An 18,900-nucleotide genomic window follows, 5' to 3' on the forward strand; every position below is an offset into this window, starting at 1 on the left:
CGTAGTTCACCATTGTCCTTTAAAATAGGAACCAATGGTGACACCCAAGGCGAAGGTTTTTCCACTCGTTCAATTATGCCCATTTCCAGTAGTTCGTCTAGCTTACTTTTTACTTGCTCCAGCAACGGAAATGGACAACGCCGCAAGGGTTGTATTACTGGGATCACATTTTTATCAATAGGAAGGACTAGCTGGAAATCTTTAATATTGGGAAACGCATCTACTTGTCTAATCTGGTTCACGCCTTCTTTAAAGGAACTTGGTAGCCCAACTCGTAATAAGCCAAGTTTGCGGGCCGTGTTTTTACCCAACAACGCTTGTTGACCACCTTGAATTACATAAAATGTTGTTGTGGTGGATATGACATCGTCTTCATCGGGGACTTCGATAACGGCATCAAAAGCCGTTAATAGTTCCAAAGGTATTCGTCCATACGCCATAAACTTTTTGCTCCTATCATATCCTTCCGAGAAATAGACCGCCTTATTCAACTTCATGTACTCCCATGTTTTATCGTCTATCAGATTGTACGTAGATCCTGAATCAATGAGCATTTCTATCGCGACTTCCCCGACACGACATTTTAGTAGCTCATCGTTCTCGTTAGTGATTTTGTAAACTGAAAATTCTTTCGTATCCTTATTTTCATTGGTCATTTCAACGTTCATCACGCTCTTATATCTTTTATGTTGGGATGGTTGGGAAAAGCGTTGTGGTGAATGTTTACGTTTAAAAGACTGCCAGGTTTATTAAATAGAAGTAAAAAAAGAAAAAAAAAAACAAATCCATAACTCAACCATTCTTAAATTGCTAATATGAAGAAAAATTTCAATTCCTTACATTTCTTACTGGAGCCTTACACATTGATTGAAAATGACCCATGTTTCCACACCTGTGACACTTCTTTTCAGCCGCTGGGCATTTTTCAGACATTGAATGTCGGAAACGACCGCATCGATGACATCTTTCTTTAAAGGCAGGGATTCCTGAGTTCTTGTAATATGGTGTTCTTGCTTTATGCGCCATCAAACGGTTGATATCTGTTGTTGGCTTGGACTTTGGGTTCATTTGAGCGGCTTGGTAGTTGACTGATTGATGCGCATTTACGATTTTGGTACAAATATCTAGAGTCAACTTCTCTTGCTCCAATAGCTTGCGACGTAAATCATCCGACGCATTTTGGATGATTTTGTCAATGATAGCTGTTTGACGACATTCAAGTTCCGTTTGTCCAAATGAGCATTTTTCCGCTTTTTGCTGAACTCTAAGCATAAATTTTTCAATCGGTTCGTCATTTTCTTGCATCATAGTCCAAAACTGAAATCTCTCGAAGCTAGAATGTTGCTTCGGAGCAAAATGTGCCGAAAGTTTTTCCTTAGCCACAACATAGGGATCATTGCCATCTGAACCGTCAATGTCAGCCCCTGGAATGCCATAAAAAACAGACTGCAATTCCATGCCGCCCATAGCAAGCATCTGAGCTTTACGGCTGTGGCTTTCTAAGATGTTCGTCGCCAACATAACATTTTCAAACCATCTTATCCACGATGTCCAAGCGCTTCTCACTTCCGTTGCCGGTAAATGAGAAAATTTAAACATCGGCAAATTGTACGACGCTGGGCTGAAGAAAGACATGGTTTGAACAACCATTTCTTCGTTAGCCATACTGTTCCTGTTAAGAAAAAAAACAAATAAAAATTTTCCGTTCTTTTTCAACTACCATTGTCAATTCTAGAAGCCATTGTTTCATTCTGATTGCACCCTAATCCACCATATGAGTAATTTGTAATGAATGACAGCATCTAATCAAAAAAAAATCCATATTTCCTTATCTTTAACCTACTAGCAGATTCAATCGCAGCATACAAAACGTTCTCAGTATGTTTTGGTTTAGTTTGTCAAGATGAGTTCCTTCAAAGCGTTTATCTATGCTCTTTGTAAGTGAATTTAATCACAGCGTACTGTACACTCTCAGTGAATTTAATCACAGTGCCTACGACACTCTTGTTTATTATTCGTTAAGCAGTGAATTCAATCACAGCGTCTTGTACGCTCTCAGTGAATTTAATCACAGTGCCGACAGCACTCCTTCTTCGTAAACCATATTACAGTGAATTTAATCACAGCGCATTGAACGCTCTCAGTGAATTTAATCACAGCGCATTGAGCGCTCTCAGTGAATTTAATCACAGTGTCAACGACACTCTCGATTAGTCATCTTCTGATGTCTATTGCTTGACTTAGCACTCTAATAGTGTTTAAGCACTAGGATAGGATAAGAAATCTTAGTTCACAGGAACAAGACAGCAAATCATAAAGTTAAAACGTCGTATCCTATCCTAGATTTATACTACTGTAGTCGCGCGGTTGTATTTTGTACCACGCCGGTGTAAAAACTTGCTCTTCATACACAGCATCAGCGCGGTGCTTCTGGTGGTGGTCAAACGCGCGACGACCGAAGGGTTAAACAGACATCGTTTTTCGAGCAGCTCAGGAGGGGAAACGTTTAGGAATCTTTGCTCTCACACTGATTCTCTCTTCCTCTCGCAAATTTCTTACTGCATGGCGGATGGTGGTGCTGCTGTGCTCTCAGCATCAGTAGTTAACGCATCAATTAAATTGCGGTGGGTGAATGATTACGTCGTGAGAAATTTACTGTTCTCTTTGAACATTCGATACACTCGCAGTGATAAATAATAAAATAAATACTACTGTTTGAAATCATTCAGTACAGCTTAAGCAGTACAGCTTTTGAGCCTACGACATACGCTATAATCTTGGATTCCAATGGGAAAACCACTTAGAGACATTTTTCTGATTGCAGCTAGCTGCACAAGAGCGGCAGTAAAAAAATCAGTGGAATTGTGCAGTTTCCTGTTCGAGCATAGATCTTTTTTTTTACATACCTCTTCTGCTCGCTAATCATTATCTAGTTACCGTCATTCAGACTGCAAGATGCAGCCCACCATCAGTTAGATGTGCGATGATTGTGGCCGTCATTCAGTCAGCACTCAGTAGACGATTCTGTGCCGCATTTATCAATCAGCACGGCTCCACTAACACTAACATCCCTTTCTTTTTTTTTCAAACCAAATACAAGTTTCGTTTTAATTCTCTATTCGTATACACACACGTTGGAGTTGTTTTTTTTTTCATCACTTCTTTCATTCACACTCTGCCAAGTGGTGTCTCATTCATTAGGGATCACCCACACCGAGACTTTTTCTTTTCTTTCACCATTGCTCCACACAATTCATCCATAGCCAGATTTTTTTTCCATATTATGCCTCTCATGCATCTCCAACCACACTTAAGCACGCACACGGTCAGTATTCATCATCAACCCCTGTTCTTTTTTTTCTCAACATCACCTCACACTAGAATTATTTCCCCGATCACTGGTGCTCTAATTCTTCTTTCGTCCATCAGCTCGGTACGATTTACTGAAAACGAATTACCAAAAATCACTATCACTCCATGCCACCTTTTTCCCCCAACAGCAACGCAAGCACGTTCTTCTTTTGAAGGTCAACCCTTTTTTTCACTCATCTCACTTTCGAATATGCAAAAAAAAATGGCGGACTACAGCGTGATCTTTTTCCCGCACCAGAATGAAACTTTTCGGCTTATTTTCTCAATGCAGACTACTTTTCCCGATTCATTACCTGCCTTTACCAATAACTTCTATCACTTCGATAATACACTTTTGCTTAAAACTTGACGCGCTTTTTTTCCGGTTTAACCTCGTCGCCACGTGTGATGTCGTCCGATCTATTCAGCTCTATACGACAGAATGACGAGTGCCCCGCTATAAGCCAGTTAGTTCGTTCGCTAGTTAGTTGACCTACACATACTACCTTAGTTCCCATACCAAGTGATATCATTCATGATACAGATCACCACACTTAGTATGCACCTTGTTGCGCTATTGAATACAATGTGCACTGCCTTCAGTAAATAAATATTGTTCACTTATGACAATCATTTCCTACTTCGGTTCGTTTTAGAACACTGTCTCATAATATCGTGAATTTTTTCATGCTTATCCACCGAAACAATTGCATTACTCTTTTTTTTTTTTTTTTTTTTTTTAATTTCTTTATTAGTATCATTCCAAACATTACATTCAATATTTCTTATATCTAGGTGTTCTGTGTTATTAGACAACACTATCATCCTAATTTGGTAAAACAAATCTAAGATTTTATTAACATTTTGTTAACAACATATTACATTTCATTTGCCGTAGCAGTTCAGATTTTTTACAGGTGAGTTGATTTCACCTGCTTATAAGAGACAAAAATTTTTTTTTTTAATATACTTAACCTAACTTAACCTAAACATATAACGCATTAATCGTGGCAATAGAAGATTGTAACGATTTTTGCCTGAAATTATTGATTATTTTATTTGACATTTGTTCCAATGTTTCAACATTGGATATCCTATGTAACTCATTGGTACTATACCAGGGAGGAAGCCTCAGAATCATTTTCAAAATTTTATTTTGAATTCTCTGCAGAGCTTTCTTCCTGGTATTACAACAGCTAGTCCATATTGGTACAGCATACAACATGGCTGGCCTGAAAATTTGTTTGTATATCAAAAGCTTGTTCTTAAGACAAAGTTTTGATTTTCTATTAATAAGGGGATAGAGACATTTTACATATTTGTTACATTTGGCTTGAATGCCCTCAATGTGATTTTTGAAAGTTAAATTCTTATCTAGCATGAGTCCTAGATACTTAACTTCATCTGACCAATTTATTGGAACCACTCTCATCGTGACAACATGTCTACTTGAAGGTTTCAAATAAAGAGCGTTTGGTTTATGTGGGAATATTATTAGTTGAGTTTTGGAAGCATTAGGAGAAATCTTCCATTTTTGCAAGTATGAAGAAAAAATATCCAAATTTTTTTGCAATCGACTACAGATGACACGCAGGCTTCGTCCTTTGGCGGAGAGGCCTGTGTCATCCGCAAACAAAGATTTTTGACATCCCTGAGGTAACTCAGGTAAGTCAGATGTGAAAATATTGTATAATATTGGTCCCAAAATGCTGCCTTGGGGAACACCAGCTCTTACAGGAAGTCTTTCAGATCTGGAGTTCTGATAATTAACCTGAAGTGTACGATTTGACAGATAACTTTGAATTATTCTAACAATGTATGTTGGAAAATTAAAATTTTTCAATTTTACAATCAAACCTTCATGCCAAACACTGTCGAATGCTTTTTCTATGTCTAGAAGAGCAAGACCAGTAGAGTAGCCTTCAGATTTGTTGGAACGGATCAAATTTGTTACACGTAAAAGTTGATGAGTGGTCGAATGTCCATGGCGGAATCCGAACTATTCATTGGCAAAAATTGAATTCTCGTTGATGTGGGCCATCATTCTGTTCAAAATAACCTTTTCAAAAAGTTTACTGATGGAGGAAAGCAAACTGATTGGACGATAGCTAGAAGCTTCTGCAGGATTTTTGTCTGGTTTTAAAATTGGAACAACCTTAGCATTTTTCCATTTGTCAGGAAAATATGTTAATTGAAAACATTTGTTAAATATATCAACTAAAAATGATAAGCTACTTTCTGGAAGTTTCTTGATGAGGATGTAGAAAATTCCATCATCGCCAGGAGCTTTCATATTTTTGAATTTTTTAATAATAGTTCTCACTTCTTCCAAATCAGTCTCCCAGGCATTTTCGAAAACGTTCTCTTGATTGAGAATATTTTCGAACTCCTGAGTAACTTCATTTTCAATTGGACTAGTAAGTCCTAAATTAAAATTGTGCGCACTTTCAAACTGCAAAGCAAGTTTTTGAGCTTTTTCGCAATTAGTTAGTAATAATTTGTTTTCCTCTTTCAATGCCGGTATAGGCTTCTGAGGTTTTTTCAAGATTTTAGATAATTTCCAAAAGGGCTTAGAGCCGGGGTCCAATTGAAAAATTTTATTTTCAAAATTTTTGTTTCTTAAATCTGCAAAACGTTTCTTGATTTCTTTCTGCAAATCCTGCCATATAATTTTCATAGCAGGATCACGAGTGCGTTGAAATTGCCTTCTCCTCACGTTTTTAAGACGGATCAAGAGTTTAAGATCATCGTCTATAATCACGGATTCAAATTTTACTTCACATTTTGGAATTGCAATGTTTCTGGCTTCAACAATGGAATTTGTAAAAGTTTCAAGAGCATTGTCAAAATCAATTTTAGTTTCTAAAGAAATGTTAACATCAAGATTAGAGTCAACATACGTTTCATATATATTCCAGTCGGCTCGAAAATAATTGAAAGTGGAGCTGATAGGATTGAGAATCGCTTCATGCGATATTTGAAATGTAACAGGGACATGATCAGAATCAAAATCAGCATGAGTAACTAATTGGCTACAAAGATGACTAGAGTCGGTTAAGACCAAGTCAATCGTAGATGGATTTCTAGAAGAGGACTATCAGGGTATTGAATTGAGAAATATCCTGAAGAGCACTCATCAAATAAAATTCTGCCGTTGGAATTACTTTGAGAATTATTCCATGACCGATGTTTGGCATTAAAGTCACCAATGACAAAAAATTTTGACTTATTGCGAGTTAATTTTCGCAAGTCAGTTTGAAGCCAATTAACTTGCTGTCCAGAGCATTGAAAAGGCAAATAGGCAGCTATGAAAGTATATTTACCAAACTGTGTTTCAACAGAAACACCTAAAGTTTCAAAAACTTTAGTTTCAAATGACGAAAACAGTTGATGTTTTATACGCCTATGAATGATGATTGCAACTCCCCCACATGCCCCATCAAGTCGATCGTTACGATAAACAAAAAAGTTAGGATCTCTTTTGAGTTTAGATCCAGGTTTTAAATACGTTTCGGTAATAACTGCTATATGCACGTTATTAACCGTAAGAAAATTAAACAGCTCGTCCTCTTTACCATTCAGAGAACGAGCATTCCAATTTAAAATATTTAAATTATTATTTGGATCCATTAGAAAAACGTAATCCAATAACAATTTGATTTGTAAATTTTACACCTACTTGGACTGCTTCAGTCATAGTGGTGGCTTTGAACATTGCATCAATCATTAGATTCAATTGTTCAGTTAGAAAATTAAAATCAGAGGCAGACATATCATCTGATGATTTCCCATTGGAATTTTCGGTAGACGAAGAAGCGGGGTAGGAGTTACCTGTGGCGGTAGGGTTTTTTCCATTTGATTTGAAACAAGTAGAATGGGTACTCATGGAACGAACAGGGGAAGAGTTCAAATTACCTGCTACGATATCGGCAAAGGATTTACCGTGGGTAGATACATTCGAAATTGAAAGATTCGAACGGCTACCCGACGGATTAAAATTTGTTTGTGAATGAGCATGATTATGATCTTCCTGGTGGGTATGATTCCTAATCAAGCGATCGTTAACTGAAAAATGAGCATTGTTCGATACTCTACCAGGCAAATTCCGGAAACGACCGTTATCGTAACGGATATTATCCTTCATCTGCTTGGCACGAGCCTCAACGACTCTTTTGCGTGAAATGCATTCCCAAAAGTTAGCTTTGTGAGGGCCCTTGCAATTGGCGCATTGAAATTTTCTGGTATCTTCTTTCACAGGACAGTCGTCCTTAGCGTGAGAAGAACCTCCGCAAATCATGCATTTAGCATCCATGCGACAATTTTTTGTACCATGACCCCACTTTTGGCACCGACGGCACTGAGTGGGGTTCTGGTAATTTCCTCCAGGTTTCTGGAAATGTTCCCACGTCACACGGACATCGAACATAAGTTTAGCTTTTTCTAAAGCTTTAATATTATTTAGTTCTTTTTTGTTAAAGTGAACTAAATAATATTCTTGAGAAAGCCCTTTCCGAACAATGCCAGATTGGGTTCTCTTTTTCATAATGATTACTTGGACTGGGGAAAATCCAAGTAAATCATTTATTCCATTTTTGATCTCTTCAGGTGACTTATAGTCACTTGAGAGACCTTTCAAGACGACTTTGAACAAACGTTCAGTTTTGTCGTCATAAGTAAAAAATTTGTGCTTCTTCTCTTCAAGATATCTGAGAAGAAGTTCACGATCTTTAAGAGTTTCCGGCAAAACGCGACAGTCTCCTTTCTTTGCGATTTGGAAGGAAACCTTGATTCCCCTAATGGAGTTCAAGATCTCCTGCCTAAATCCCCCAAATTCGGAACAACTGACCACGATAGGCGGCACTCTTTGCTTCCTCACTTGAATCAAAGAGCCTGGGCTAGAGGCTGCTTCGATTTGGTGTTCGGAAAATTTGTCTAGAGCATCGAACTGATTGCTCATTTCAATACAATTCTCGCGGAACATTACTAAAGGACCTATCTAACATTGAGAGGCTCTCTTTGTTTACTTTCTCTTTCATTAATAACTGAGTCACATTAACTGCTTCTGTTGCGTTTTTTGTATGAAACGCTAGTCAAGGAAATTGACTTTCGATCTATAGTGAAAAACTTCTCAAAATCTTTAGTATTCCACTGTTATAATCGAAAGAGAACGAGAGAGGAGAGAATCTCTCATTTGTACATAGGTCCTTTAGTAATGTTCCGCGAGAATTATTCATTTCACCCTTGGAAGAAACTTCGCATTCCGGGGAAGCGTCCTTTCTTCCATTCTTGCCACGTGTAGTGACAGTTTTAAAACCCACTTTTTTGGAAGGAAGTAGTGAATTCAGAGATTCACCCTTCCTTTTGTTAGTTGTTGATACCATGTTTAGTTAATAAACGAGAAAGACGTGACCTTCGAGAGGTTTTTTCCCTAGACGGTGTCCAAGAAGGATTACCACCGCTAGCTTTCGCCAACGGGTCCAACGAAAAATCGAAGGCACGGGTCCAAACAAGGATCGTAAAGGGATCAATAGTAGAAAAAATAGTACTGAAAAGTACTGTTTTAGTAGCACTGAAAAGTACCGTTTTTAATTTTAGCACTGAAAAGTACTGTTTTTGTAGCACTGAAAAGTACTGTTTTATTGCTTTAGGTAGTTTTTAAGAAAACTTCCAAGAGCAGAGAGAATTCGTGTACGCACAGCACGAAGGTACGATGCGCACTGAATTGCATTACTCTATTAATGCCAAACCCAAGCCCTCCTATACTGCCCATACTCGCAATACAGTCCCATTAGGAAAATCACGATGTCGAGAAAAACGCTTCTAAACATAAAACCCTCCTTTTTCGTTCTTCTGCTGCTGGAAGTTGTAAATGCCGGTGGCATTGCTCAATATACTATCATTGCAATGTGCAAAAACCGTAAATAACTTAAATTTAGTAAAACTGGTTGTTTTTTCCTATCAAAATTAGGGTTATTACAGATGGGACTTGTTATCCGAGTATTTCTCTCGCTAAACGCTTGAATACCTGCATACCAGTCCCATTACTGGGGATTCGCTTACTTTGTTATCGTTCACCTTGACACATTGTTGTTCGAGTTTACGATCGATTGCAATGTACTTTTTTGCAGCTTTCAGTTATCAACTATCTTTCAATAGTAATAATGTCCCTTGAAGTTCTTAAGCTGTACAGTGGTGATATTTAATTGAGAAAATTATGAAGATTTCCTGAATTCAAATTAACCGTTGCGGTCGGCCATATGGAAGGCTTGCTGAAATCACAGCACGTGACGCGTGAAGGATTTGAAAACTATCAAAGAAAGGTGAATAGAACATGTTTTAGTCCACTTGATGGTTCTCAAGATATAGATAATCCTGATGGGTGTCAGGAGCTTTCCTATTTCTCGGCATTTGGTGCTGCAAACACTTAGTTTGACTATGTAAACACTGGCGACGATGCAAGCGACGATGTGCGTAATCTTGCGGCGGCCAAACAAGCTTCTCACTTCTCGCTGTTGGACTTTAGCCTGCCGGAGATTCTTATCATGATTGGCCGCAGGAAGAGTGGAGCAGTAGAATAGTAGAATAGAAAACTATTTTGCTTTATTTTAGTTTACAGGCAGCTAGCCTGATGTAGTGTTAATATTAATCGAAGAACAGAAGAAGTCGTTATGGTAAAACCTTTTTTAAACAAAAATAAGAGTTTTTCTTAATTATAGTTGAGTTGTACTTTCCTGATTTGTTTAATTGTTTCTATAAGGAAATAATTTACAATGCAAGCTTTCAGAAATCATCACAGGAATAGGTTTAGCTGAATTTCTTCATAATCATCAAATGGGACTGTTTTGCGGGTACTTTCAATATGGGACGCACATGGTTTGGTATTTTTTTCACATTTTGTCCATACAAAGATACAATTTGGAGTTTTATTTTAGAAAGTACACTAAAAATTAATACTATTCATGAAGCTAACTCAAAACAGTATAAGCCATAAATTATTTCCCTGTCAAAAATTTCGCATCCAATGCGAAAAGTTTGCCTTACATCAATGTCGACAGCATCTTAATTCCTATTCCCCCTTGTTGGAACCCCTTTATGCCATGAAAACACACCTCAATTGGCTGCCTACTACCCGAGGGAACTAAGCGAAGTCTTTGATGCGGGAAAGCCAGGTTTTATCTGCGTCCTAACATTTCCTAGCGGTTCACTTGTTTTTCCGTTTGATTCCATGTGCGTCAAAGCAAGACCAGTAAGACCGTTTAGCTTCACTACGTGAACATCCTGGTGACGGAACGTAAGCGCGCGTAAATAAAGGTTCATTAGTGTTTCTGAACACGTACAACATTCGGAACACCTTGACATTTCCGAGGAACATCTTGATTTTGCGCTATCTGGAGGATTTATCAACGGAGCGTTCTTTGGGAGAACTTTTATTTTTGCGGGGGAGAAACGCATGACTACTGTTTGCCTGGATCTAGAGTGATTCAACTGATTTACACCTTGTAGCTATCAGTGCGACGATAAAAAGCAGCACATTTTTAATGTCATGAATGATGTTTGAAGATTCCGTATCCAGATTAATTATTTGAACAACGACACATTTTGAACGCATTGGAAGTAATTTCAGCTGGAAATGATTCATAACCTGAAAGTCTTACATAGACGTAATATATACAACTATATGATCACAAAAGCTACTATTTATTGTGGTTGGGAATCACGGTTGAATATGTCCAATTCTTTCACCAGAAGTTATTTTGAATCTTGTTATTTTTGTGTTTCTGACAAATCTTCACAACTACATAAAATTCAAGATAGGCTTCTAAGCTTCCCAAAAAAATAAGCTTCGGTTAGGAAAAATCAAGATGTTTCCACCCTTCAAAAACGAGAAACATTATCGTCTATGCTGACGGATTCAAATTTTACTTAAAATTTTGCCTACATGTTATGTTTACTTTACCCAAAATTAAGTATATCTATTTTATTTTCAACCCAAAATCTCTCAGTGTTCTCTATCTCCCTCACGAATATTGTTAAAACTCCTTCTACCTAATGGGGGTACTTTTGCTGAACGAGCCAAATTTGGGTGTATGTAACATTTCTTATGTTTAGGTTGAAAGAACTCAATTTTGCGATAAACCAAACTTAAGTATTGTATACTTTTCTAGTGTAATTTAAATCAAACTGCCTAGTCGGGACCTTGAAAATTTAGCCAAAATTTAGTTATTGGGCCCACGGAATTGCGTTGAAAAAAATCAATATCATCATCATCAAACTTATCGATGAGCTGTCAAAAAACCTACGCTGTAGGGTAAACAGGTATAATACAAAACCCCCCCCCCCCCCCCCCCCCCCCCCCTAAGGGAAAACTGCTCTATCGCAGTGGAAAATGCATTACTTCTATAGTTTTTGGTGTCAAAGTGTTATTTTCTTAGTTGGTCAACTTTATCTTGCCAGGCAGCTTATAAAAAGAGCACAAGACGTTTTCTGTAAACGGTCCAAATTTTGACGTTTCAAAACAAACCGGGCAATATGCCCCTCCCGTAGAAAAAGTTCTGCAGCGTCGTAGAAATGTTTCCAAGGAGAATTCCACCACTTGCTAAACTTAAAGGGGTCCATTAGCAGTCGTCTTCCGGTTAAAGTTTTTGTAATAAGTACAATAGTAAAGGATGGACTTCATTTCCAACGGGGCTTGCCTATCGGACCCAAAATTTTATGCCAAAAAGCTGATTTTCGATATTTTTGGTATTTCTTTTAATTGTTTATACTTCCTAAAGATCTTATATGTGCAACATAATTTTTTCGCGGATATTTAAGATATTTACTTGTTGAAGAAGCCTCAATCCCTTGAAAATTAGGTGGGGCGCATTGCCCGGTTGGGGCGCATTATACCAATTTACCCTAATTATTTAGAAATTTGCACGTTTTGTTCGAACCGTGCGCATGACGTCACACCCCTATTACTTAATGTATGTTTTGATTTAACGCTTAACTATCACAAGCAATCATCGACTTTCTCCTCACCTCCTCTATACACAGAAGGAAAAATCCATATAAATTTCAGCATAAGTTCAAGCATATGAAGGGAATGCCACATTTATCGCAAATATACGCGTCACATCGTGTAAAATTACAATAACATCATGTAGGTTTCCGCTTTATATATAATCTAGCAACCTCCCAACTTTTATTAGATGTACGGGAGTTTGTTCTCCCAATACCTGATGAAATTCGGGGTTTATCAGCCTTCTCTACGTTCAGTCTTCTATCTGCGCTGCGCCATAGATGGTTCGCAACACTTTCCATTCTTGTACATAGTTAACTTCGTACGATCGCGAACTTTGCTCGATCGAAGAGTTCTTCAGAATCCAAAGTAGGCACGATTTCCAGCAACGACGCGTCTCTGAATTTCTCATCTGGTGTTGTTGTCGGCGGTCACCAGTAAATCCAAGTACTCGAAATCTTCGACCACCTCGATTTCACTACCGTCAATATAAATTCGAGGTTGTGGGCATGCCATGTCCTCTCTTGAGCCTCTCGCTATCATCCCAACAAACCAGAGATCATACAACGATGTTTATTGCATATTGTATAACTATGCAGTATTCGTTAGAATAAGATGATACAAACGTTAATTGATTGGAATCGTTAATGAAGTCATCAATTTCATTTAACTTATATTTTTATCTTATACACACTCCGTAATAAATATTACCGAACAGAGAAACCGCGATTAAGTGTGTACCTCCTCGCGGTACTGGCCGGGGTACAAATAACCTTAGGGAAAATCGGGTAACCAACCCCCGGTGGGAACTTTGGTCGTATGCTGACAGGGAAGGGGGGGTTCGCTTTTGCTTTTGCTTCTGCAAACCTGGAGCGTCTGTACTCCATGTTAGGAGCGGCTCACAACAACTTCTGTTCCCCATGTCAGGGGCGGCTAATCATCATTCGAATCCCAGAGAAGAACTCTAAGCTAAGCTATGCACTATGGCCCTCCGAAAATTAAGGGGGAATGGTCCTCCGGAAATCTAGGGGGTTGGTGTCAGGCCCTGCAAGGCAGCCGTAAAAAAAATCAAGCAACGAATAATCAACGAGAGAATACGAACCAGGACAATCGGCGACGACCACAGCGACGTAAAGGACCTAGCGATTGGAAGCTCGGTTCGTGAAACTGCAAATCTCTCAACTTCATCGGGAGCACACCCATTCTCGCCGACGTGCTGAAGGACCGCGAATTCGGCATCGTAGCGTTGCAGGAAGTGTGTTTGAAGGGAACAATGGTGCGAACGTTTAGAGATAACCATACCATCTACCAGAGCTGCGGCAACACACACGAGCTGGGAACAGCTTTTATAGTGATGGGTGATATGCAGAGACGCGTGATCGGGTGGTGGCCGATCAATGAGAGGATGTGCAAATTGAGGATCAAAGGCCGGTTCTTCGACTTCAGCATAATAAACGTGCATAGACCACACTCAGGAAGCACTGATGATGACAAGGACGCATTTTACGCGCAGCTCGAACGCGAGTACGGCAGCCATGACGTCAAAAGCATCATAGGAGATCTAAATGCTCAGGTTGGCCAGGAGGAGGAGTTCTGACCGACTTTTGGAAAGTTCAGCGCTCACCGGCTGACAAACGACAACGGCTTACGACTAATTAATTATGCCGCCTCCAAAAATATGGCCATTCGTAGCACCTACTTCCAGCACAGCCTTCCATACCGATACACCTGGAGATGACCACCGCAGACAGAATCACAAATCGACCACGTTCTGGTTGATGGACGGCAGTTCTCCGACATTATCGACGTCAGGACCTATCGTAGCGCTAACATCGACTCTGACCACTATCTGGTGATGGTCAAAGTGTGCCCAAAACTCTCCGTCGTTAACAACGTACGGTACCGACGGCCGCCCCGGTATGACCTAGAGCGGATTAAGCAACCGAATGTCGCAGCGGCATACGCGTAGCATCTCTAGGCTGCATTATCGGACGAGGGTGAGCTGAATGAAGCTCCTCTTGAGGACTGCTGGAGAACAGTGAAAGCAGTCATCAACGATGCAGCTGAGAGCAACGTCGGATACGTGGGACGCAGTCGACGGAACGATTGGTTCGACGAGGAATGTAGGCAGATTCTGGAGATGAAGAATGCAGCATGGGCGGCCATGCTGCAGCAAGGGACCCGGCAGAACGTGGAACGTTATAGACGGAAACGGCAACAGCAGACCCGCCTCTTTCGGGAGAATAAACGCCGTCTGAAGGAGACGAAGTGCGGGGAGATGGAACAGCGGTTCCTGTCTCAATAAACGCGTAAATTGTATCAGAAGCTCAAAGCATCCCACAACGGCTTCGTGCCGCGAGCCAAGATGTGCAAGGATAAGGATGGGAGCATTTTGACGGACGAGCGTGAGGTGATCGAAAGGTGAAAGCAACACTTCGACGAACACATGAATGGCGCTGAGAGCACAGGCAATGAAGGACGGGACAACGGAGTGAATTCCTTCGTCAGTACTGCGGGAGATGGAAACCAACCAGCCCCACTTTGAGGGAGGTTACGGATGTCATTCACCAGCTCAAGAACAATAATGCTGCTGGTAAGAATGGTATCGGAGCTGAACTCATAAAGATAGGCCCGAAGAGGCTGGCCTGTCATTTGTCTGCACCGGCTGATAGGCACAATCTGGGAAACAGAACAGCTACCGGAGGAGTGGAAGGAAGGGGTATATTGTGAGAACTTCGAGTGATCACCATTCTAAATGCGGCCTATAAAGTGTTATCCTAGATCATCTTCCATCGTTTGTCACCTGTAGTAAACGAGTTCGTGGGAAGTTATTAAGCCGGCTTCGTTGAAGGCCAATCGACAACGGACCAAATCTTTACTGTACGGCAAATCCTCCAAAAATGTCGTGAATACTAGGTCCCAACGCATCAACTTTTTATCGATTTCAAGGTGGCATACGACAGTATCGACCGCGTAGAGCTATGGAAAATCATGGACGAGAACAGCTTTCCCGATACTGATAAGAGCGACGATGGAAGGTGTGCAGAATTGTGTGAAGGTTTCAGTCGAACATTCCAGTTCGTTAGGATCCCGCCGGGGACTACGACAAGGTGATGAACTTTCGTGCCTGCTGTTCAATATTGCGCTAGAAGGTGTTATGCGGAGAGTCGGGCTTAACAGCCGGTACACGATTTTTACGAGATCCAGTCAATTTGTTTGTTTCGCGGATGATATGAACATCGTCGGCTGAACATTTGAAAAGGTGGCAGAGCTTTACACCCGCCTGAAACGCGAGGCAACAAAGGGTGGACTGGTGGTGAGACAGGGCTCGCCTAGGAAGCAGTGTTACGATAGACGGGAATACATTCGAGGTGGTCGTCGAGTTCGTCTACCTTGGATCCTTGCTGACGGCTGACCATAACGTTAGCCGTGAAATACGGAGGCACATTATCAGTGGAAGTCGGGCCTACTATGGCCTTCAGATGAAGCTGCGGTCAAAAAAGATTCGCACCCGCACCAAATGTACCATGTACAAAACGCTCATAAGGCCGGTAGTCCTCTACGGGCATGAAACGTGGACGATGCTCGGGGTATTGCAAGCACTTGGAGTCTTCGAACGTCGGGTGCTTTGGACGATCTTTGGCGGTGTGCAGGAAAACGGTGTATGGCGGCGAAGGATGAACCACGAGCTCACCCAACTCTACGGCGAACCCAATATCCAGAAGGTGGCCAAAGCTGGGAGGATACGATGAGCAGGGCATGTTGCAAGAATGCCGGACAGCAACCCTGCAAAGATGGTGTTCGCTTCGGATCCGGTTGGTACAAGATGGCGGTTAAAAATGTTTGGCCAACCGATTCGTTATTTGGTTGAAAAGATAGCAACCAAAGGTAAACTCGAACCTGACATAGATTATGAATGGCCATAATCCTGACAGATTATGAATGCTTAAAGGAAGAAATTCTATAGTCTTCGACATGCATAATCCTCCCACAGAGTCAGATTGCTAAAGTAGTGAGAAGACACTGCAACATACTGACTGCCTAGAACCATCTAGTGGAAAGCTTGGAAGTTGCGACAGAGATTTAAATCCAGACAATATTGTACATGAAAGTACTTTGCACAATGTGAACAACGCTATAGCGCAAACTATGGAAACAGATCATAAATTTCCTGAAATTTACTTGAATAATACACTTTGTTCAATAAAATTTCATCTGAAATGAGAAGAAGTGATAATATTTCTCAAACATTTTTCTCTTATATTACTTTTATTGCAGTAGAACTAAAATCATAGTATTGAGGAAAGAATAAGAAATGTAGAGTAAAGTGGGGCAAAAGTTTGAGTGGGGCAAGAGTTTCTTTTTAAAATTTCTCGCTCAATTCAAAACAAAACTTATAAATGGCATGGTGGCACAAATTCAAGTTAGACAGTAAGTTCAAATAAGAGACTTTCACTTCAAATATCATAAAAATTGATTGAGATTTGGAAATGTTATGGCTATTTGTTGTTTTTTGACGTGAATATTGTAGTTTTCGGTCAAACTTTCGTTGCATGGAACCAAATGAAGATAAAATCTGTTTCAATATGTTTTGTAAGTGCGTTTCAAGGCCTATCATAAGAATGCTTTGAGGATTATTAGTTTCTGCATAAATGCTTGGAAACAATTTTTGGCCCATAGTGGGGCAAAAGTTCGAGTCAGAGGGGCAAAAGTTCGACCCATGTATAAACTCACGGAAAAATTTGCAAATTGCCTAAAATCCACATATTATCTTCAAATTTAGCAAAAGTTGCCTGATCGTGCGAAAAATGTCACCAAAATTTTCCATTTCCACTAAGTTTTGCGAAAACTGCTTTTTTTGAGTATATTACAATTAACCCTGTTATGGGTAATTTTTGATTAAAATTTAGTGTGTATTTTTCGGCACACTTAAGATTACGGCTGGTATAAAGTATGCCAGTCAAAAAAGTGACGATATTTTGTGTTTCGGCTAGCAATCTTTTGCCCCACACTAGATTCGAACTCTTGCCCCACTGGTGGGGCAAAAGTTCATTATAGACAATCAATTTTGAAATTCTTATAACTTAAAAACGGTAAATATTTTGACACAAGTTTGTTCAGCAAAATTATAGCCAATATGTTGAAGGTTCACTGTGTGGTATTCATTTCTTTTCAGCTGCTATTCTTTTTCTGGAAATTTTGATTACACCACTAAGGCCCAACTCTTGCCCCACCTTACTTTATATAAATAATGTAGCAAAGAAGAGTTGAATGTACATCAACACTTGTTCGCATTCTTCAAGATTTGAATGTTGTTCAAGTTTTTTTTTTTTTTTTATTTCTAATACTTCGTGATATAACTGTTTATAACTGTTATACATTAAAAGAATGTTTTCTTTTTTTTTTTCCTTTGCTTATCACAGGTTCGCGCTCTGTGTATCGCCATGGACAGCCAACGAGCCATCGTTGGAGGAGAGGACACCCGAGCCCTGATCTACGACATGCACTCCGGTCGTATAATTCGATCTCTTCCGCCAAACCCAGGTCCAGTCACAGCCGTGTACATAATGGCCAAGGACGATTATCTTATAACGGCCGGTGGAAACAAAATCACGTTCTACTCATTCCGAAACGAAGACTCGATAGTGAATTTCTTCCCGAAGAAGAAGAAAACTATGAAGAAAATTGCCAAAAGTCGTGTTGCTTTGGCGGCTACGTCAAGCCCTGTGATTTGTTTCGACATTTCACGAGATTCTACGACGGCTGCGGTAGCGTCGAGTCGATGCATCCAAATATGGCAGCTGAATACTCCGGAATTGACGGCAATTCTCGAAGGACACACTGGAACAGTGACGTGCGTGAGTTTTGCGCCAAACTGCGAATTTGTTGCCTCTGGATCTGAAGACAAAACTGTAAACGTGTGGAGTTTAGCGTTGGGATCGATAGTGACAACTTTTAAAGGGCATAACACGTTTGTCACCTCGGTTACATTCTTGATGGATTCACGGCGGATTATTTCCGCGGATCGGGAAAGTTGCCTGTTCGTGTGGATGGCCGACTCAGGAACTATTCTTCAAAGTGTTCAGGGACCCTTCAAATGCTTAGCAGTTACGAACAATATGAAGTTTGCAGTGTGCACAAATGGAGACACCAGCTTACGGATATGGTCACTCACGCGGGAAGATGAGAAGTTCTTGGTATCGCATTCTGGTGAGATTACGTGCTTTATCATAACCGCTGATTCCCTGTATTTGATATCGGGGTCCAAGGATATGTCCCTGAAGGTGTGGCAAGCCTCGGGAGGTAAACTGGCTCAGGTTTTGGTCGGACATACCGATGCAGTTACTTGCGTGGCGGTTTCCGTTACGAATAAGAGTCAAGTCATATCAGGATCCAAGGACTCTAACCTTATTATTTGGGATATTCATACGGGCGAAGAAATTCATACGCTTGCTGGTCATCTGGGTCCAGTGACGTGCGTAAAGGTTTCGGCGGATGGTAAGTTTCAATAATAATTAACAATGAAAATTTCAGGTTACAGACATGTA

The 18,900-nt window shown here is 40.2% G+C and overlaps 1 protein-coding gene across 3 annotated transcripts in view; it reads left to right on the forward strand.

The window, feature by feature from the left end:
- The window catches only part of LOC5569618, a 357,222-nt gene that overhangs the window by 324,695 nt on the left and 13,627 nt on the right, over positions 1 to 18,900 (forward strand). For all 3 annotated transcript variants that reach the window (XR_002500093.1, XM_021842777.1, XM_021842778.1), the window contains one exon: positions 17,776 to 18,850. Coding sequence is in view for 2 of the 3 variants with exons in the window: in XM_021842777.1 (XP_021698469.1) it covers positions 17,776 to 18,850 (1,075 nt within the window). In the remaining variant the exon portion in view is untranslated. The remainder of the gene's footprint in view (positions 1 to 17,775; positions 18,851 to 18,900) is intronic.

Source organism: Aedes aegypti, chromosome 2 (assembly GCF_002204515.2).
Source record: "Aedes aegypti strain LVP_AGWG chromosome 2, AaegL5.0 Primary Assembly, whole genome shotgun sequence".
In the NCBI taxonomy this organism is placed as follows: Eukaryota; Metazoa; Arthropoda; class Insecta; order Diptera; family Culicidae; genus Aedes; species Aedes aegypti.